Source organism: Hypanus sabinus, chromosome 9 (genome assembly GCF_030144855.1).
Source record: "Hypanus sabinus isolate sHypSab1 chromosome 9, sHypSab1.hap1, whole genome shotgun sequence".
NCBI classification, from domain to species: Eukaryota; Metazoa; Chordata; class Chondrichthyes; order Myliobatiformes; family Dasyatidae; genus Hypanus; species Hypanus sabinus.
In genome coordinates, this window is record NC_082714.1 from 160,102,919 (window position 1) to 160,125,616 (window position 22,698).

Consider the following 22,698-nt stretch of genomic DNA (forward strand, 5'->3'; position numbering starts at 1 on the left):
TAGATGGAGTGGATGGGCACTCGCAGACCCAAAAAATAACCTACCAAATCATGCCAAATAACAGTAACATATAGTAAAAGCAGCCTATATAAAGTAGGAATACTTTTCTGCAATCATTGCAGCACTGTCCACCGTAGTGAAAATCTCACGCAAACGCTCTTCGGCGCTAGCGCTGTTGGCAGAAACACTCTTTCCAGGGACCTTTAAGCTATGAAGCTGCCAAATCATTCCAAGTAACACATAAAAATACACAGCCTATATAAAGCAGAAATAATGTTCGTCCAGTGTAGTTTCACTTACTGGAATTGGGAAGACAGCAAGCACACTGATGATGGTGTGTTAGGCTGAGTCGTCGGACTCCGGGGTGTCATCTCATCATCGTCTGTTTCCATCAGGGCAGGCAGGTCACCATCTTCTATGTCTGCCTGCCTTGATGTCGAAGGTCGAGTTTCATCCTCTGCTGTGGCTCATGTGGAAGGCTTGAAAAACGACAGTATGCTTAGCCTCGTGCATTTTTCTATCATAGTTCTTTGTAAGCACTCAAACCATCCTGCAAATACGCCTAAACTTATGTACCCTTTCAAAATTAAAGTCATACTCCTCTGCAGTGGTTGCAGCGTTGTCAATCGCAGCGAAAATCTCACGCAATTGCTTCACATTCAGTTCCTGGACGACTCCACTTTCAGGCCGTTCACTACTGCGTTCGGTTTCAATTGTTATCCTTTCCTCTTCATCAGCTCCTCATCTGTCAGCTCTTGGTCATGGGATGCCAAAACCTCTTCAACATCATCTTCGTCAACTTCCACAAACCCTTAGCCAAACTCACCATGTCCTTACTTCGTTTACCACAATCGAAACACTTAATTATGTCTAGTTTTAAGCTAAGTGTACCACCCTTACGCACTCTTTCAGGCTTTTCCGACACCTTAGAACACATCTTGCTAACGGATGCACAAAGTAAAACGACATAAAGCACAGATGCTCACAGGCACATGTTCAAGCAATGCCGGCTGGAATGCAACCGGGGGAGGAGCTGGTCTGCTCGGCACGCGCTGCCTTTTCTTGTAACATTGAAAGCACCGAAACAGGTAACTAATGTAGGTCTTTCATAACAGCGAGGTGTTGTAAAGCAAACGTTCGAAAAACAGGGGACACCTGTACTATGGTGGAGGCCAAGTCCATGGGTATATTTAAGGCAGAAGTTGCTTGTTTCCTGAATGGTCAGAGCATCAAGGGATATGGTGAGAAGGCAGGTGTAGGGGGTTGCGTGAGATCCGGGATCAGCCATGATGAAATGGCAGAGCAGACTCGATGGGCTGAATAGCCAAATTCTGTTCCAATGTCTTATGGTCTTCTTATACACATTGAGGCCTTCGTCGGTTGGGTTGACCATGGATGTTGTGTCCTTGCTGTGTAGATATGCAAACCTGGGCAGTACAATGTGGAGAGTAGGCTGTTGTACCTGTAGCAATCTTCACTTCTCCAATCATCTAATGAACCCAGAGGAAAGGCAGAGACTGATACAGTCGGCGCCAGTCAGTTTTAATAATGCAGGGCTGTCTTGGGGACTACAGCTCCAGATTTTTTCCCTTGAGGTTTACTCCCGAAGCCTTCCCCTTGAGTGGGTATACCCGCAAGGCAGCGGAGGTTTGAGATCAGTGTTTTCCTTCTAGATGAGCTGCCAAACGTGGCTGACTAGCTTCATCAGCCCAAAGCAACTGACTTTCAGGTGCTCCTTCTGTCAGTGGAAACGGGCTTAGTAGCTAAGCCGTGTGTGAAGGTCAGGAGCTGGACATGGTTATAAAAGGCTATTTGAGGTACATGCCATTGGGAACATTTAATAGGTAGTGAGAGCTTGTCCCCATACCACCCCGGCTATTACAACCTTAAGGAATTGTGCAGTGGATTCCAGTTAATTGGACCATCAGTTAATTAGGACAGCGGCTTATTTGGTACAACTCTTAAAAAAACAAAAACTAATCAGGAAAATAGCTGAGATTTTCTTTGTCTATTTTGGAAACTATGCCGCTAAATTATTTCTGCTCCTATACTTTATGGTCTTAATTGGAGCAGGAGACCATTGCTAAACAGTTTCTAACTAGCATCAGTTATGTGCATTTGCATGGCTATTGGGCACAACATTGTGCTTCCAGTGAGCAGTTTTTAAGTATGTTTAATTGCATGTGTTAGTGTTCATGTTCAAAAAACTGCAATTTTTTTTGTCACTGATAGTTGGCAGGATATCAGCAGGACAATTCAGGACTGTTTTGATCACTGTAGTTTCGAGCATTCAGGCTTGGAGAAGTCATAAATGGCCAAGACTCAAAACAAAGCAATTTCATTATTTCAACAAGTTAGAAAGAATGAAGAATTTGAAGTATCGGCAATCATCTTTGATGTTGCAAAGCAAATGAAGAATAGAAAGATGCAATTGTCTAAAGCAGGAGTTTCCAACCTGAGGTCCACAGACCCCTCTGTTAAAGGCAGGAGTCCATGGCATTACAAAAGGTTGGGAAACCCAGGTCTAAAGCATTGTATGAAGGCAGCCGTTAATCTGTGCTAGGTGTCAAATCAAAGGAACACAACATGGATGATAAAGTATTGGGAACTAATACACAGTTTTATAGTATTGTAGTAGTATTGGCAATGTTTTAATTTATTCTGTATTTTATTTAAATATGTAACTTGTTACCCATTTTGTCTCTATTTATATCTTTCTAACAATTTCCATGAAACTGCAGCTAATTGGGGTAGCCATTTAATTGTACTGGTCACGATGTGTCCCAACTAACTGGGATGATGTTTTCATTATTAGTACTAATCTTCTGTATTTGTTTTCTTTTAGAATTTAGTTTCATGTTTTATACCTCTCTGGTCTACTGTGTTGATAATATATCTAAACTTCTGCAGGATCATGTCTGACTTATAAATAATATTACAAAAAATGCAGGAGGCCATTCGTAAGGCCAATGATGTTGTGGGGGTGGAACTGGACTCTCTGATGGTGGTGTCTGAAAAGACAATGCTGTCCAAGTTGCATGTCATCTTGAACAATGTCTCCCATCCACTCCATAATGTACTGGTTAGGCACAGGAGTACATTTAGCCAGAGACTCATTCCACCGAGATGCAACACTGAGCCTCATAGGAAGTCATTCCTGCCTGTGGCCATCAAACTTTACAACTCCTCCCTCGGAGTGTCAGACACCCTGAGCCAATAGGCTGGTCCTGGACTAATTTCCACTTGGCATTATTTACTTATTATTATTTAATTATTTATGGTTTTATATTTCTATATTTCTACACTATTCTTGGTTGGTGGGGCTGTAACGAAACCCAATTTCCCTCGGGATCAATAAAGTACGTCTGTCTATCTAAGGAACTCTGCGTTTAGTTTGTGTTACTCTGCAGAATCTCTTGTGTTTATGATGTCAGTAGTATAATTGCTATGCTCTACTCTTTTGGTATATTCTGACTTCACGCTGCACCCCTTGTCTAGATTTCAATTGAAGGACTATTGAACTTAAGTTCAAACTAATCATTTAATCCTCTTTGAAAATTATGTAAGTTTGAAATGTTAACGAGATGTGTTTGTGAAATGAATAGATGAAAGAAGTAGAAGTGCAAGCAGGCAGCAGAGTAATCATAAACACAGGAGATTCTGCAGGTGCTGGAAATCCAGTGCAACCTACAGAAAATGCTGAAGGAACTCAGCAGGTCCAGCAGCATCTATGGAAAGAGTAAGTCATCCTGACATGGTGATGTCAAGAAAACAACCTCTCCCTCAATGTCGCAAAAACAAAGCAGCTGGTTGTGGACTACAGGAGGAATGGAGACAGGCTAACCCCTATCGACATCAATGGATCTGGGATTGAGAGGGTGAACAGCTTTAAGTTCCTCGGCATAAGCATCACAGAGGATCTCACGTGGTCTGTACATATCAGCTGTGTGGTGTAAAAGGCACAGCAGCGCCTCTTTCACCTCAGATGGTTGAAGAAGTTTGGTATAGGTCCCCAAATCCTAAGAACTTTCTATAGGAGTGCAATTGAGAGCATCCTGACTGGCTGCCCCACTGCTTGGTATGGGAATTGTACTTCCCTCAATTACAGGACTCTGCAGAGAGTGGTGTGAACAGCCCAGCGCATCTGTAGATGTAAATATTCTGAATCATGAGAAGTTCACAAAGCCAGGTGTGTAGAAAGGGCCCAAAGGATCATTGGGGACCCTCAACCACAAACTGTTCCAGCTGCTACCATCTGGGAAAGGGTACCACAGCATAAAAGCCAGGACCAACAGGCTCCGGGACAGCTTCTTCCAGCAGGAAGATTGATTAATTCATGCTGATAAGATTGTATTTCTATGTTATATTGACTGTCCTGTTGTGCAGACTATTTATTACAAATTACTATACACATTTAGATGGAGACACAAGGTAAAGATTTTTACTCCTTGTATATGAAGGATGTAACTTCAGTTCAATTAAATAGTTGAGGTTTTGGGTTGAGACCCTTTGTCAGGATTTGGCTCAATGCCGACTCTTTATTCAGGATTGAAGAAGAGTCACGGGCTGAAATGTCACTGTTTATTCATTTCCATAGATGCTGCCTGACCTGCTGAGTTCTTCCAGCGTTTGTGTATGTGTGGGGCAGAGTAATCTGAGATTGTTGGAGGAGGATTGCTGCTGCAGGACATCCCACTTTTGATTTTGTGACGAATGAATGGTTGTTGATGAAGCAACATCATTGATAAACTGAAAACTTTTGCCTGTGGAAGGAGACCTGGGTTCTTGGACTGACTTTCTAGCACAGATATCACGGTAGCAATTTTTGATGTGATATTGGTTGGTGAAGAGATTTTTTTTTGCTTCTTCTCCCCATTGACGGTTTCTACTAGGGCTCCATTAAATCTTGCCTGTCAAGGACAATCACTTGCATTCCCTCTGGAATCTGTGCAACTTTGGGGCATTTGGAGTCATTAGTAGCAGCAGAAATTTATTCATCACAATGTGGTAGTAGTGATCGAATAAGTTGTTCTCCTAAGGCAGGGGTTCCTAACATGGGGCCCATGGACCCCTTGCTTAATGGTATTGGTCCATTGCAATAAAAAAAAAGGTTGGGAACCTCTGTCCTCAGGTGGCTGTAAAGACTGATCTGGGATGAATAAACTCTTATCAGGCTTCTAGTTGAGTACAGATTTTAATTATAACCGACATTTCAATGCCAAACTCTGCCATCTTCATCAGGGATGATGTTTGGGCATGTCTAGTCCGGTGGTATTTGTTTTCCTGTTGTCCACCCCTCCTGATAGGTTAGTCCTCATCCTATCAGGTTTCTGCTCTCCCACCTTGTTTACAGCTGGATTCCAGTTCTTTCTTAAGCGTGCAATCTTCACCTTTGTTAAAATTCTTTTCCTGTAGTTTTGCTTCAATGGCTTCTTTTACCAGGTGGTCCCAAAAGCCATTGGTGCGGCACAGTAATCTTGTACAATCGATGTCAATCTCATGGCCATTGCGAATGCAGTGCTTTGCTGCCACTGATTTCTCCAGGTAACCCAAAATACACCACCTGGAATTTGATTGAGAGGAAGCAAAGTAGGAATATTAACTGCAATATCAGTTATAGAATAATTATGTATTTTAATTTAATCTGATCACATTCCGAAAGCTGATTTTTGCTTTTGAATGTCAAATCATTCCTGCATTTATTTTTTTCCTCTCCACATGCAAGTAAATCTGAGCAGCGTTTCACAAAGCTTCATAGAAAATGAGAGCGAGAGAGAGATTGAGATCAATGGCTTCAGGGAACTAAATGAGGGAAATTCCAGTTTGTATGACTGTTTAAAGGTAGGACTTGCTGTCAGAATGAAAGGAATTAAGAAGTGGGCATGATTGGAAAATGATGTCATTGCAAGGCTATTAGTAAAATTGAGAAGGAATTTTTACCTTATTGAGTAATAAAGTCATCATTGCAGCCTTTTATTGAGCAAAATAATGGGACATTGTGCATTGAGTTTAATTTTCATGGTCTTTCTTTTATTGCCTCTGCAGATTCTTAAAGACTTACTACTTAAGAATCAGAATAAGGTTTATTATCACTAACATGTGTCATGAAATATGTTGTTTTTTTGTGGCAGCAGCATAATGCAATACATAAAATATATTATAAATTACAATAAAGTGTGTATTTGTGTGTATTCTGCAAAGATCTTAGGCACATATATATAGCTAGGGTGCCTAAGCCTTTTGCAAAGTAATTTTATATATTGCAATGTATTGCTGCAAAATTTCATGACATATATGAGTGATGATAAACCTGATTCTGATAAGCACCTCTATTGTGGACTGAGAGTGGGAAGGGGGCAAGGAGAGGGGAATAATTGTAGGGAAAGGGGAGGGAGTGGGGAGCACCAGAGATTCTATAATAATCAATAAACCAATTGTTTGGAATGATAAGACCATGCTTAAGACTATATATAATTAAATAAGTAAAAATAGTGATGTAGTGTTCTGAATTCATTGTCCATTCAGAAATCTAATGGTGGAGGGGAAGAAGCTGTCTTTAAAATGTTAAGCATGTGTGTCTTCAAGTTCCTGTACCGCTCCTGATGGTAGAATGAGAAGAGGGTATTTCCTGGATATTGGGGGTCTCATCTGAGGATGGATGCTGCCTTTCTGAGGCATTGCCTTTTTGAAGACATCCTCGATGGTAGGAAGGCCCGTGGCTATGACGGAGCTGGCTGAGTTTACAACTCTGCAGCCTTTTCCAATGCTGTGTGTTGCAACCATTTAGAATGCCCTCCAGGGTAAATTTGCTAGAGTCTTTGGTGATTTACAAACTATCCTCAAAATCCTAATGAAATGTAGCCACTGGATATATAAGATGTTGTTTGACAAGTGTTATGTGAGGAGTGTTAGCTGAACGATTCCTACATCAGAACTGTATAATCTGGTTATGTAGTGAGTAATGATAGTGTCTAAAGAAATTAAATGGACAATCTTTTTCTCAGCACAATATTTTGAATGGCTCAACGCTGACTATGATTATTACAGAGACATTTCTGTGATGCTTAATTGTTAATAACCAGTTATTTCATTTGTTAGTAGTATGCTTGGGAATGAATTTCACTTTCACAATTTGGATGGTAATTCCCCAGCATTTATTATCACTGCATAACAAATTAAGTGTTTCACCCCCACTTAAAAGAACCTGTCTACTTACTTCATTGCTTGTCTGTTCTGAAATTGCTGTCAGTTTGCTGGTCAACTCAGTGTGAATGAGTGAATTAATAAAAATACAAAATGCTAGCAGAACTCAGCAGGCCAGACAGCATCTATGGGAGGAGGTAGTGACGGCATTTTGGGCCAAAACCCTTCATCAGGAGTCACCCGAAATGTTGTCACTGCCTCCTCCCATAGATGCTGTCTGGCCTGCTGAGTTCTGCCAGCATTTTGTGTTTTTATTTATTTCCAGCATCTGCAGATTCACTCGTGTTGCCTATGAATGAATTAATGTCATTTCTGAAGTAGGTGAAAGATCCTACTGGGAGTTGTACCCAAACTTATTGTGAAGTACTGATCCATTAGAATGAATGGTCATTTATTTTGTAGTTAATTTTGAAACTTGTCCAAATTAATGATGCAACAGAAATAGAAAACTTGGTAATTACTACTAAGCAAAGCCTATATGCTATCTTGCTTCATTTTGGGCTTTTCCCCAGAATGTCACTTCTATTTCTGATCTGCCATGCTTTGGAATTTCCAGCTGCAGATCAAATTTCCCCTATGTTGCTGGTTGCAATTATCTTCCAATCATGCATTTGTGTATTTATTTGAGAATGTGTGCAATTCCCTGAGCACATTTTGCCATCATTTCCTAAAGCAGAATAAATGTCGACACATTGGTCATGATTTATGTTAAATACGACATACCGGAGAAAACGCTGTGCATATTTTTTGTTAGATAATCTTTGTATTTTGAGTCTCCGGAAAGCTGTATTATGTGCAAAGTGGTAATTCTGGACCAAACTTAAATCACTGAAGGATATTTGACAGCTGTGGCAGAGCTTGAATGCTATTACCTCTTACTAAGTGAAATCAAGTGACATAGGTGACAACAAGGCTTTGCTCTCAGATGAGCTCAATGCCTTCTATGCTCGCTTTGACAGTCAAAACATGGAGGAACTTTCACAAACACCCACAGCTCCTGATGAGATGTGATTTCAGTCTGCGAGGGCTTCCTTCAGGAGGGTGAACACACAGAGAGCATCCGGCCCAGATGGGGTATCTGGCTGAGTACTAAAGACTGTGCTGATCAACTGGCTGGTGTTTACCAAGATATCTAACTTATTGCTTTGACAGTCTGAGGTACCCACCTACTTCAAGCAGGCTTTAGTTAGACTGGTGCCTAAGAAGAACATGGTGACCTGCTCTACTTGCTTTATCCTTATAACTGTGAGGCTAAGCTCAGCTGCAATGCCATATTTAAATTTGCTCACGACACCACTGCTGTTGGCCAAATCAAAGGTGATGATGAACCAGCATATAGGAGGAGGGAGATTGAAAATCCGGCTGAGTGATGCCACGATAACAAATTCTCACTCAATGTCAGCAAGACCTAGGACCTGATTTTTGACTTCATGAGGAGGAAACTAGAGGTTCATGAGCCAGTCCTCATTGGAGGATCAGAGGTAGAGAGGATCGATCAGCAACTTTAAATTTCTCAGAGTTATCATTTCAGAGGATCTGTCCTGAACCCAGCACGAAAGTGCCATCACAGCAAAGTATGGCGGCACCTCTACTTCCTTAGAAGTTTGCAAGGATTTGGCATGATATCTAAAACTTTTGATAAGTTGTGTGGTAGAGAGCAGGTTGACTGGTTGCATCATGGCCTAGTGTAGAAATGTCAATGCCCTTGAACGGAAAATCCTACAAACAAAATAGTGAATACAGCCCAGTCCATAAAGAGGATGTTGGGATTGAACTCTGAATTTTGACACCCTGAGCAGTAGTAGCGTCATGCTAACCGCTGCACTACTATGTGTACTGTGTATGCCCACAAGTAAATAGTTCTCAGGGTTGTATCTGGTGACATGTGTACTTTGGTAATTCCACAGGGATGGAATGGCATTGTAATGGTTAGTTTAATACTACTACAGAGCCAATGGCTATGTTAAATTCCTGCTGCTATCTATGATTTTTGTATGCTTCCTTCGTGACCGGGTGCTTTCGTCTGGGTGCCCCAGTTTCCTCCCGCATTCGTATGGGTTAGTAGGTTAATTGTGTGACTGGGTGGTGAGCATTTGTTTGGTTGGAAGGCCCTGTTGCCCTGCTGTATCTCTAAAATTAAATATGTTTTTGAGTCAGATTTATCTTTTGGTAAAGCAGCAAGCTGAGAGATTTTATGTGAACAGGCAGAATTCTTAGGGATTTGGCTGTCTTTGGTTCTGTTTTAGATCTTGATATTGATGGCTTTTTTTCTAGCCATTGCTTTGAGTGAACAAATACAAGAGTTTCACTTGTTTTACACTTTATGGAAAGCTTTGTTTGAATAGGAATATTTGCTCAGGGTTATTCAGAACAGGAGTGTTGACAGGGTCTGTTGGTCATCAGGTAATGATATTCACTTATCTGACCTGCACCCTTGCATATGGAAGTAATGTATTTATCTTTAATATTCTTCCTCTGGTCAGTACATCTTTGGGCAGGGTATTCTCTTCACCTTGTTTCCAGTGTTTGCAGCATCTACAAACCCTATCTTTGTCTCCTTTCCCTTTTTGTCCTGCTCGTTAATAATCCTTCCTCTTTGTAAAGCAGTTTAAGGCAGGGATTCCGAACCTTTTTTATGCCTTGAACCAATACCATTAAGCAAGGGGTCTGTGGACCCCAGGTTGGGAACCCCTGGTTTAAGGTATCTTTTTAATAAGCTGAATAAGTCTGAATGAGTTCAGCACAGCGTTGTGGGCCGAAGGGCCTGTAATGTGCCCTTCTATAATTTCTATGTTATTCAAATAATCATTTAGTAGGGTTTCATTATCAGCCATGTAGATTTAATGCTGCATACCACCGCATTTGACTTTGAGAGGAGAATGATTAATGTGACTATTCTCATTGTTCAAGTTTAATTGTCATTCAACCATATACATGTATAGAGCTAAACGAAATAGTGGGGCCCATGTACAAAGCACAGTATATACCGTCAACTGCAGCACATATAGTTATGATAGTGCATACACATAGTCTCAAAAAATTAATCTTAGCTCAAGTCCCAGGTGGCATGTCCTGAAGACTGATAGTGCATGGGATGTTGTCCTGAGTCATGTTTCTGCAAGAATAAGCATGCAGCAGTTCCTCAGCTTGCACTGGGTCAGCTGCAGATGAGCGCAGTCCAGCTTGCCTCCCACAGAGCAAATACTGGAGGCAGCACCGACAGAAGGGGCCAGACCCCAACCCAACATGGGTTTCTGCCTGGCTTTCACTGTCGAGGCCCTCTTTGAACCTTTTGGATTCAGCCTTTGTTCAGTTCTTTCTGAAACTGCATTTGTGAGATACTGTGTAGCTGGGTGCCTTACCTTGCAAATTTTATGCATGGATCATACAATTTGTTTCCCAGTGACCTATCACTTTCCTATAGTATGAATGAGACCAAAATTGTAGCTAAATTTTTAAACTAGAATATTTTTTCTTCTGAGTTCAGTTGGTTATTTTATTGCCAGACTAAGAGCAGAAACTGGATGAAGATTTGTATTGTTTATTGAGCTATCCTTTTCTCAGAAAGCAATAATGATTCTGATTGCCAAATGACGAGCGAGTTTCAGCCCTAATTGATAAAATTGATAAGCCTACCTTGGATTCGATCCTGTTTCAAATTGGGGTCAAGTAAGGCAGAGTCATTACACTAATCTTCCCAAGCTGCCTTGATGTAATACTGTGCATCCAGCTGAAATGGAGTTAATTACAAAGGTAAGTAAACTGGACTTTGAATGACCCATATCGCCTTATCAAAGCCAAATTAACTTCCATATACTAAGAAATTGCTCTCTGACTTTTTTTTTCCATCCCGTACAGCTGAGCACCCAGGGTGCTGTAATCGGATTATTTTATTGTCGTAAGTACCTGGGTGCAATGAAACCTTGTTTACTTGGTGTTTTATAAAAACAGCATACTTGGTAATGATAAATACAATGAGCGCATGAACAACAATGATGCAGTGTACAGTGTGAACAAAGATAATGCCATAAAAACACATATTGCCATCTTCAATGGAAGAGGTAGAATTATGGGTTTGTGAACATACCAGTATTACTGAGAAGGGGATGTGGAAGAGGTGATTGTCTCAGTAGGTAGCCAGAAAAAGGGATGGCCATGGTGACAGGAACCCTTGATGATACTGGTTCTGGCCATGCTCGATAGGTGGTGGTGGTGGGTTGGAGATGCGTTGTTTCCAAAAGAGGTGTGAGGTACTCCTTCCCTCTGCTATCCTGCAGGTTACCCTTGGGCACCTGCTTAGTCCCCCGATCAGGGTCACGTGAAGCCATGGGAGCAGGAGGCGGATGGTCGTATGAGCAACATATCCTGGTTATGTGACCACTGATGCCAGGCAGACTTCTGTAGAGAAATTTGCCAGGAACAGTCATGATCGCCCACGTTACGGCATGACGCATAATGATGATATCATCCATCAGTACTCAGTTAAATATTGGTTAGAAAGAGGGACGGAGAAATCTTCCTCTCTCGCTGCACTCTCTTGGGGTGTAAAGTGAGCACCTTCTGAAAAGTGAAATCTGCAAAGAATTCATCTTTGTGGGTGCACGGCAGTGATGTCAGCTTTACTTGGGCTCAACCGGTTGACAGTACTTGTCCCATCTATAATCATCTGTTTCATAGGAAGTAACTTAATTTGGAGTTCCTGTACGACACGGAATAGGACAGTGATCTATAGTGGGACCTCTGTGATTATGTATAAATGATTTAGATGAAAGCATAATAGGTTGGTTAGCAAGCTTGCTGATGACAAATATTGGTGGCTTTGTTAGCTCTTTGGCTAAATATGTGGATATTTTCGAATTCTATCAACCCTTCAAGGAAAAGGAATTCCAATGATTCGCCTCCGTCTAACCTAATTTCTCAGTTCCATTGTGAATAACTAACCCTGAGCTCTAAATTTAGATTTCCTAAGTTTCAGATGAGCTTTATTTGTCACTTGTACACAAAATATAGTAAAATACGTTGTTTGCGTCAACGACCAACACAGTGTGCTGGGAAAGCCTACACATGTCACTATGCTTCCAGCACCAACATAGCATTCCTATAACTCACTAACCCTAACCCAAACATATTTAGAGTGTAGGAGGAAACCCACAAGGTCATAGGGAGAACATACAGACTCCTTATAAACTTGGTGATAAAGTCTTGTTGATAAGCAATCTCAGGTAAATAATCATGATGGATTGGGCAGGAGACAAAGGTTGAAGCTTATATATTTCAACATGTAAAAATATTTCCTACATTAAAATAGTGTCAAAACTACAAATAACAAAAGCTTTAATGTGTCTTAATGCTTGCCTTTTTAATTCCTTCATATACAGGTAGGAAATTGCCATTCATTTATCTGATATTCTGATATTCTGAGAATATGATATTTTCCCATATAATGCAAGGGAATTGCAGTAAGATTGTGAGACCGATGTGCATTGGTCTGAAACTAGGCAAGTACCTGAGGTCGGCACTTAACTGGACATATGCAAGATTTTGATGTCTGAAACTCTGGATTCGCTAGCTAAGGTTAGCTGCAAATGAAGATGGTAGTAAAGAAGAAAAATTGCAGCGTTAGCATTTTTTTTCAAGAGGGATGGAATATAAAACCAAGGATGTAATGCTGAGATTATATAAGGCATTGGTCAGACCACACTTGGAGCATTGTGAGTAGTTTCCAATAGTGGGAGAGTCTAAGATCAGAGGGCTGAGCTTCAGAAAAGGTAGACGCCTCTTTAGAACAGAGATGAGGAGAAATTAATTCAAAGGTTCAAAGGTCCAATTTAATGTCAGAGAAATGTATACAATATACATCCTGAAATGGTTTTTCTTCGCAAACATCCACAAAAACAGAGGAGTGCCCCAAAGAATGAATGACAGTTAAACATAAGAACCCGAAAGTAACCCCCAGCATCCCACACTCCTGCACGTAAGCGGCAGCAAGCAATGGTCTCCCCTCCCCCACCAGCAAAAAAAAATCATCAGCACCCACCACCACGTACTCAAGCATGAGCAAAGCAGTAACAAAGATACAGACTTGCAGTTACCCCAAAGACTTTGCATTTCACATGGCATTTGACACACCACAGGCTCTCTCCCTAGTAAGGGAGAAAAGGATGTCTCCATTTTTCCCAGTGAGCAGGGAGACATAACAAACAACTCGCTGATTTAAGATGTTAAAAGTCCGTTATATCGCTTTTTTGAGCTCTGTTCCTAAAGATCTCAAAGATCCTGTGTTTTGGGGCACACAGCAGTCGATTTTCCAACTCCCCCAATGACACATGGGTCTCCTGCCATGACACCGACTCAGTCTGCCTGTCTGCAGAGCCCCGAGTTCTTAGGCTTCCAAATCAGAGCTGGACTCTCAGGCCGAACCCTTGGCGTACCAAACAACGGCCAGTCCTGAAACCCCGAGAACCGGTCCCATTCCCACAAAGAATCCAGGTCAGGGTCTTCAAAAGAACCCTGAAAGGGAAAAGTAGAGATAGTAAAGATGGAAATAGAGCTGTTTCCGAAGGTGCAAGCAAAGGAGTCGTTGTTTAGCGCCATCTTGACTTCGCTCCCTCCAGTCAGAATGTGATGAATCTGTGGAACTCATTGCCACAGATGGTTATGGTGACCCAGTCATTGGGTATATTTAAAGTGGAGGGTGATTAGTAAAGATTACAGGGGAAAGGACGGAAAATGAGGTTGAGAAGGATAATAAATCGACCATGATCAAGCTGTGATGCAGATTTGATGGTCTTAAATGTTGAAATTGAACGCACTTCCACCACTTTGCTGGCAGCTGTTTCCAGACTGGCATCATCCTCTAAGTGAAGAAGTTCCACCTCAGATTCTTCTTAATTGTTTCACCTTTCAGCTTTAACTTATGACCTCTAATTCTAGTCTCACCTGCCTCAGTGGAAAAAGTTTACCCTATCTATACTCCTCATAATTTTATATATCTCTGTAAAATCTCCCCTCATTTTACAGTCCAGGGAATAAAGTCCTAACCTATTCAAGCTTTCTCTATGACTCTGGTCCTCAGGTTCCACACACACACCGCCCTCTTCATAATAAGGCCAGGTTTTGTTTTCTCCACCTGCAGTCAAGTAACATCTGATATTGTCATGTTCATTTTGCTTAAATCAGGGGTTCCCAATCTTTTTTATGCCATGGACCCCAGGTTGAGAACCCCCTGGCATAAGCCGTCTTGGATGAATGAGAATGTTTTGTAGTTCAGAATTAGTGGCATTCAATCTCAGTCTTTGAACCCATATGGATAATCTGTGGCATCTTCTTTTCAGTTCTGAACTGAACTGGAGACACTAGACTTCCCCTGCCTGTGCCTTCATTGTTTTAGGTACTTCACCAGCTTCAGTATAGCTAGCTTCTCTCATCCTTGAGCTCTACCTCACTATTCTGCTTTATTTTTCCACTACTTCTTAATATATGTATTTTGCAATTGTTACTATAGAGGAACGTAGATAGGGTAAATGCAAGCTGGTTTTTTCCACTGAGGTTGGGTGGCACTGAGGTCACAGGTGAAAAGTGATAAATTTAAGGGTAACTTGAGGGGAAATGTCTTCACTGAGTGAGTGTGGAATGAGCTACCAGTACAAGTGGTGCAAAGGAGCTCGATTTTGACGTTTAAGCGAAGCTTGGCTAGGTATGTGGATGGTAGGGATATGGAGGGCCATGGTCCTAATGCAGGTTGATGGGAGTAGGCTGTTTAAGTAGTTTTGGCATGGACTAGATAGGCCAAAGGGTCTGTTTCTATGCTATACTTCGCTATGACTCTATTGCACTGTTTAATTTAAAATATATATTGCCAGAGCCTATAGCAATTTGGGCATCGAGGGAGGGAGAGAGGAAGAGGAGAGCCATCCACAGTACGACCGATGTGGCAGAGAGGGCCTCATGATGGCTGTGGCTCAAGAGAGGGGAGCCATGGGGTCATGTGTAGCTAGTCATCTAGACGCAAGCTGGGGTCTGATCAGCCCCGGCTGGGTCACCTGGAGGAGGGTGTATGATGTTGAAAGACCCAAAATACCTGATGATTCCAGGAGCATCACTGAAGATGTGTCCAAAGGCATCAGTAGATGTATGTTCACAATATTGCTGCCACAAAACAACAATCTTCACAACTTATGTCAGTGATAATAAACCTGATTCTGATTCAGATCCCCCTCTTTGCGATTTCCAGGGTGAAGGTCAGTTGCCCATTGACCTGATCTTTTATAACCTTGGCTAAATCTCCAGTATCTTCGTTTCTCATCTGTGATGTTGCCCTATTCACTGCTGTATTTTTCTGACTGATAAAATTGGTGTATTGTTACACGTGTCAATGTTCAGTGGTAAATCTCTGGATCTTTGTTTATTTTTTGATCCTTGGGGTCCTTCCAGGAGTCGGGAATGACAAGCTGCCTTAGTTCTGCCGACAGTGCAAACATACAGATATTAAATAAACTGAGTAATTCCCGCCACTGCCTATATGTATATTCTCCCTGTGACCGTGTGGTGTTCCCTCCAGGTGCTCCACTCTCCTCCTCCATTCCAAACATTGGCCATTGGAAATGAGCCCATGATTAGGATAGGATTAAATCAGGGATTACTGGGAAGTGAGGCAAGGGCCCACTCCGCACTGTATCTCAATGAAATTAAAAAAATTAAAAGAGCTGAGAAACGAATGAATGTAAAGATAAAAGGAATAAAGATAACGCTTCTGGGGAAAAAAGTCTATCACTTCTATAGATAAGATACAATAAATTTCTTAGATGGGAATGAACTAGCTAATTGGCTACGTAATTCAAACATTGACCAAGTGATAATACTTAGCCAGTGAGTGAGGTGGTAAACTGTTAGTTTAGCTGCTGTACTGCTTTCTGCCAGTGAGTGGGGATGAACCACCATATACTGTTTTAAAAAAAAATGCATGAGTTTTATTAAAAAGTACAAATCTTAAAAAGAAGCTGATCCATGTGCCATGGAGATGAGGCTAGTTTTATTGGTGTTGGCCTGTGCCCACAACTCCAGAGTCTCTTGTAGTCTTCGGGGGAGTAGTTGCGGAACCAAGCAATTTTCCTCTCACTCTGTTTCACCATCAGTGGAAGAGCTGCAACTAGCTTTTTATTTCAATGTTCATCTCTCCTCAAACACTAACGCAGTTAACAGCTCCAACTTCTTCGTCGTGTAGTGGTCTCAACTCCTCTCTACTTTCACTCTTTGCTCTTTAACCTTGCTTTTTAATGTAAGCAGTTTAGTTATTATAGTCAAAGGTACTTAATGGAGGGAGGGATTGTAGCTTTAAATGCATTATACAAGAACGTTTATGCTGGAGTGATTGTGCTTGGTGGAAAACTGTGGGTTTCCTCCAGGTGCTGCTGTCTTCCCACATTCAAAAGACGTACGGTTAGCATTAGTGAGTTGTGAACGTGTTATGTTGACACCTGTGGGCACCTCCTCAGACTGTTGGTGGTTGACACAAACAGCAAATTACATTATCTGGTTTATGAGCAGAAAATTTGGTGCTGGTGTTTGTTTTATTGACCACACGGTGGCACTAAAACTTCAAGTAGCATCCTCTGCTTTGCTCAATAGCTTTTTGCTTGGTGATCAAGGGTAAAAAAATACTGTAACTATTCTCATGAAAGCTAAGAGTAATGGCTAAAAGCATCATCAAGGGGTTTCAAAGATGATTTAAAGGGGTGGATGAAAGAATGGTTGGTGTTAGCTACCTGAAATATTCATCTTCTTGGGTCCTTAGCTCCCAGTGGAGCAGAGGCTATTGATGGCCTCCCGTCTCCACCATGCAAAGTCAGTGGTATGGTTGGAGTTCAGTGATCTGTTGTATCCACCGTACAAGGGATTGGCCCATACATTTCACCAAAGCCCTTTTGCCCAGCCTTGCCCTTTCCACCTCTCATGACGGGGACATAGGGTTGGACTTTAAGAGGCACCTGAAGTATTAACTGTTTCTCTCTCTGTAGATGCTGCCTAACCTGCTGAGTGTTTTCAAAATATTCTAAAGTGATTAAGGTGGGTGGGAAAGAGAGAGGATGGGGTAACAATACAGGAAATCGGTATGATGTTACAGTTTGGAGTAACTGGAAATCATGAGAGCAGGTTTAATGGATCAGAATTTCTGGAGTTTGTAGGACTGCAGGGCTTTGTGATAGTACAATCTGTGTAACTTTAGGATGAATTTTGAAACTCCAAAGCTTTCAAACTTACTTTGTGATCTCTGTTACAGATAACATCTAGTTAGGCTGTTTTCCCCAACATGGAATCCGAGGGGAAAGGTGGTGAAGATGAGGAGAGCCTGCAGATGGCATTCAAAAAACTTAAAGTGGACTCTGAACGGTAGGTCTGGACAACCATTTAGTCGGTAGTAGGGTGGTTGGGGGGGGGGGGGGGGTTGCGGGGAGACATGGGAATGTGCATATGGATATCAGCTTTGCATTTCCAGCCCTTCAGGGCAAACATTGGTTCTGAGGGAGCCCAAATCTAGCTTATAGCACTTTAGAATCCGGTTTATTATCATCAGCTCATGACGTGAAATTTATTGTTTTGTGGCAGCAGTACAGTGCAAAAGGAGATAGTTACCGATTATAGGTGTTGGCTTGAAATGTCAACTGTTACTTACTCCCTATACATGCTGCCTGACCTGCTGAGTTCCTCCAGAATTTTGCATTGCTTTAGATTTCTAGCATCTGTAGAATTTCATGTTTATATTTACTAGAAGTGACAAAATAAATTGTTGGGATAAAAATTACTAATGCGGTAGGGTGCATGAATCCATGGGCCATTCAGTAGTTTGATGCGGGAGGGAAGAAGCTTTTTCTGAGTCCCTGTCTGTGGTTCTTCAGGCTCCCATACGTCCTCCCTGATGGTAGAAATGAGAAGAGGGCATATCCCAGATGGTGAGGGACCTCAGTGTGGAGCTGACTAAAGTGGATTCTGAATGCTTCCCAGAATTGTGGGGCCAGCAGTTGGCAGAGGAAAGGCCAAGATCATATCAGATGCAATACAAGGCTATTATAAGAGCATTATTGCAAGTTGGCAATATTAGAGCATTTTGTTATCTCACTTATCAGTCAGTTATTTGGTATAGCGTTGTTGCTTTCGAGATCTATTAATTCGTGCTAAGAAAAAATATTGAAAGATTACAAGTCAGTAGCAATCCAATGATACTGATAATTTGATGTTACTGCAGTTCATTTCAAGTTTTATTCTTGAAATAGTGGGTCTCATTTATGTTTCTTGTTAGGAGCTTTCTATGGTGTATATTCAGATTCAAAATTTATTACATGTACATGTTATACAGTGTACATGTTATGCAGTGAAATGTGTCATCTGTGTTAACAACCAACATACCCAAGGATGTGCTAGGGGCAGCCTGCAAATGTCATCAAACGTTCTGGTGCCCGTGATGTTTTACAGAGCAAGCACAAGCAGCAACAAGAAGAGCAAAACAAGACCCTTCCCACACATGTGCGTACACACACATACACACTTCCAGCTGCAGGACAGGCTGGCTCTGGACCTCTATCCTTTTGGCCCCAGGCTCTGATTTCTGGACACACCAAACAACTCCCAGAAGTGATTGGAAGTAAGTCTGAGCTGTGATTTTGACAGACATCATGCTTGGCTCCAACCTTTGGGAGATGGAGTGGTGGCGATCACCTTTATCCTCTTTACTTGGTGGGCTGGGTGGGCTGAGGTAGTTGATCTGTTTCATTCCCGTTCAGTGCTTGTGATCAGAGTGGTCATGTACAACACTTTGGATTGGACGGTTTGGGCACATGAGAAAATGATTGCTTTCTGTTTGCAGTGCTGCGCCTGCATCTGTCCACATAAACACTGAAACAGCTACTTCGAGGACATCACTGCGAGGCAGCACTGACGGACCTAAACCCAGGACAGTGTGTTCTTCCAAAGAAAGCTGGCATGGGTAAGCAACTGACACTTGGCATTGGTTCTGAAGATTGCATCCATCAGTCTAAACAGACTTTACTCTATAGTTGCATCATACAACAATACACAAAATAATGGTTTCATTACTGACTGGAAGGGACAGCAAGCTAACTTGGACTTCTGGTGAGGGATGGAGAAAGGGGGGAAAATCAGCTTAGTCAGTTTGTAGTAAGATACACAGAAAATGCTGGAGGAACTCAGCAGATCTTGGCCTGAAATGTCAACTGTTTATTCATTTCCATCAATGTTGCCTGACCTGCTGAGTTCCTCCAGCATTTTCTATGTTACTCTGGATTTCCAGCATCTGCAGAAATTCCTGTGTTTATATATAGTTGTAAGGCAATAGTTTTCATAGTTATTCTTCATTGTTATTCATAGTTATTCTTCATTGGAATCCTGGTCCAGATCAAACTGCTCAGAGTACTGGCCCTTTTTAAGATTATAGAAGAACAATGAAGCATAGGCAGAACTTGGGCTTTATACAGAATTTCTTACGCTGCACCACATTTTACTGACACCAAAGGTTGTCTGAAAACATCAAACTTTTGACCTTGCTTTCAAAGTGACTCTCCCCTACCTCGTCCCCACTATCCTCTCCAAGTTTATTCCAGCACATCAATGTCTGTGCAGAGATTTTATTTGATGACATTGCAAGTTTAAAGTCTTTCTTTTCCGATGAAGGTTATCATTGATTCCTTGCCATTAGAAACATAGAAACATAGAAAATAGGTGCAGGAGTAGGCCATTTGGCCCTTCAAGCCTGCACCGCCATTCAGTATGATCATGGCTGATCAAACAACTCAATACCCTGTACTTGCTTTCTCTCCGTACCCCCTGATCTCTTTAGCCACAAGGGCCATGATTAATGCTCATTAATGATTAATGAGCAACCGATAAAGTGAGTATTTGCCCTGAGATTTAAACCCTGTGACTGATCCTACTCTTTGTCGAATGGATGTCCTGATTCCTAAATTATATGGGAATCCTTGACATGCAGATCATTTCTTCCACATGTGAAGATCAAGATAACTTGAATAACCCTTTCCAGTGTACATGTGATGGTCCTCTATCCCACTCTTAACACAAGTGTCTATATGTAGGAAGCATTAACTAAGGATGGCAGGGTGGAGCTGCTTCTCTACCAAAGGATGTGTAGGGTGTTCCTTCCCTCCTCTAGCCTGAAGGTCACCCTTGGGGAAAGTGTAGCACCTGCTTACCCTCCGATCAGAGTCACGTGAGGCTATGGGAGCAGGTCGTCTGAGCAGCCGGTGCAGATCAGAAGTCCTGGTTATGTGACCACTGACACCAGGCAGACAATCTCTGAAGAGTATTGATAATAACTGAGCTCACCCGTCGTGTAAAGACACTGCAGGAAAATTTGTTGAGAACAATCATTGTCTTGGATAAGACGGTGATCACCCATGTCGTACAACACGCCACATAATCATTTATTTTCCCTCTCGACCCCATTTACCCATAACATGGGGCAGTGTAGGAGTTAGTGCAGCACTATTCCAGCTCGAGTTTCCTCTGCATGCTCCAGTTTCCTCACACAGTCCAAAGGCATAGTAAGGTAATTGGTTATTGGAAATGGTCCTGTAATTAGGCTTGGATTAAATCAGGGATTGTTGGGCGGTACGGCTCGTTGCGCCAGGAGGGCCTGTTTTATGCTGTATCTCTAAATAAAAATAAATAAAATTCTCCTGCCTTTTCTCTGTAACCTTTGGCCTCCTTACTCATCCAGAAACTATCAACATGCTCTTTAAATATATCCAATGACTTGGCCTCCACGGCAGTCCGTGGCCCCTTCTTCCCTCCACAATCCGTTCACAAGTTATGGAAGTTGCAGCAAGGTGAGGGATGAGATAGTGTCCAGGCAAGGTAGTTTACAGACAGGCTGCAGTCAGTCCAGACAAGAAAGGTCTTTGAAGAACATAGCTTCCCTTTGCACAGAGGTGGACCAGAGCTGTTTGGCATACAGAGATGAAATAAAGATGCAAACATTCTAGAGTGACACTTACTATATCAGTTACTTTACTAATTCTGAAGTATTATTGGCCTTTAATGCAGCGAAGCAGGATTTGTGAGCATTTGGAGAGACATAATCTTACTAAGCATAGTCATGGCTTTGTCAAGTGCAGGTTGTGCCATACAAGCCTGATTTAATTCTTTGAAGATGTAACAAAACACATTGATTAAGGTAGAACAATGGATGTAGTGTATATGGATTTCAGAAAGGCATTTGATAAGGCTCCTTCAGAAAGTAAGGGGGCGTGGGATCCAAGGCAACCTTGCTTTGTGGATCCAGAATTGGCTTGTCCACAGAAGGCAAAGGGTGGTTGCTGATGGTTTGTATTCTGCATAGAGGTAGGTGACCAGTGGTGTTCCACAGGGATCTGTTCTGGGACCCCTCCTCTTTGTGATTTTTTTGTAACTGACCTGGATGAAGAAGTAGAAGGGTGGGTTAGTAAGTTTGCTGATGACGCAAAGGTTGGGGGTGTTGTGGATAGTCTGGAGGGTTGTCAGAGGTTACAGCGGGACATCAATAGGATGCAGAACTGGGCTGAGTAGTGGTAGATGGATTTCAACCCAGATAAGTGTGAAGAGGTTCACTTTGGTAGGTCAACTTTGAAGACAGAGTATAATGTTAATGGTAAGACTCTTGACAATGTGGAGGATCTAAGAGATCTTGGGGTCTGTGTCCATTAGACACTCAAAGCTGTTGTACAGGTTGACAGTGTTGTTAAGAAGACATTCATCAACCGTGGGCTTGAGTTAAAGAGCTGTGAGGTAATGTTTTAGCAATATAAGACCTTGGTCAGATTCCACTTGGAGTACTGTGTTCAGTTCTGGTCACCTCACTACGGGAAAGATATGGATACCATAGAGAGTGAACACAGAGGAAATTTACAAGAATGTTCCGTAGATTGGAGGGCATACCTTAAGAGAATAGGTTGAGTGAACTTGGCCTTTTCTCCTTGGAGCAATGGAGGATGAGACGTGACCTGATAGAGGTGTATAAGATGATGAGGGAGATTGATCTTTTGGATAGCCAAAGACTTTTTCCCAGGGCTGAAATGGCTAACATGAGGGGGCATAGTTTTAAGGTGCTTGCAAATGGGTACCAAGGGGATGTCAGGGGTAAGTTTTTGACATAGAGTGATAGGTGCGTGGAATGCACTGCTGGCGGTGGTGGTGAAAGCAAATACAATAGGGTTTTTTAAGAGTCTCTTAGATGGGTACTTGGAGCTTAGAAAAACGGAGGGCCATGTGGTAGGGAAATTTTAAGCAGTTTCTAAAGTAGTTTACATGGTCGGCACAACATTGTGACTGAAGGGCCTGTGATGTGCTGGAGATTTCTGTTCCAGATTCCATTGGCTATTAATATCTGTGATGTGATAAGTGATTGATCATACAGACAAGGAATTTGAACATGCACAAGGTTACTAGTTGGTCAGCATCTGTATCCAACTAGTCAATTCTGTTCATAAA

The 22,698-nt window shown here is 41.9% G+C and overlaps 1 protein-coding gene across 1 annotated transcript in view; it reads left to right on the plus strand.

Moving 5' to 3' along the window:
* The window catches only part of oser1 (oxidative stress responsive serine-rich 1), a 35,569-nt gene that overhangs the window by 7,756 nt on the left and 5,115 nt on the right, over window positions 1-22,698 (plus strand). Inside the window, exons 2-3 of the mRNA XM_059980980.1 lie at window positions 17,483-17,592; window positions 19,064-19,183. Coding sequence (XP_059836963.1) covers window positions 17,513-17,592; window positions 19,064-19,183 — 200 coding nt within the window. The 5' untranslated portion in view covers window positions 17,483-17,512. The remainder of the gene's footprint in view (window positions 1-17,482; window positions 17,593-19,063; window positions 19,184-22,698) is intronic.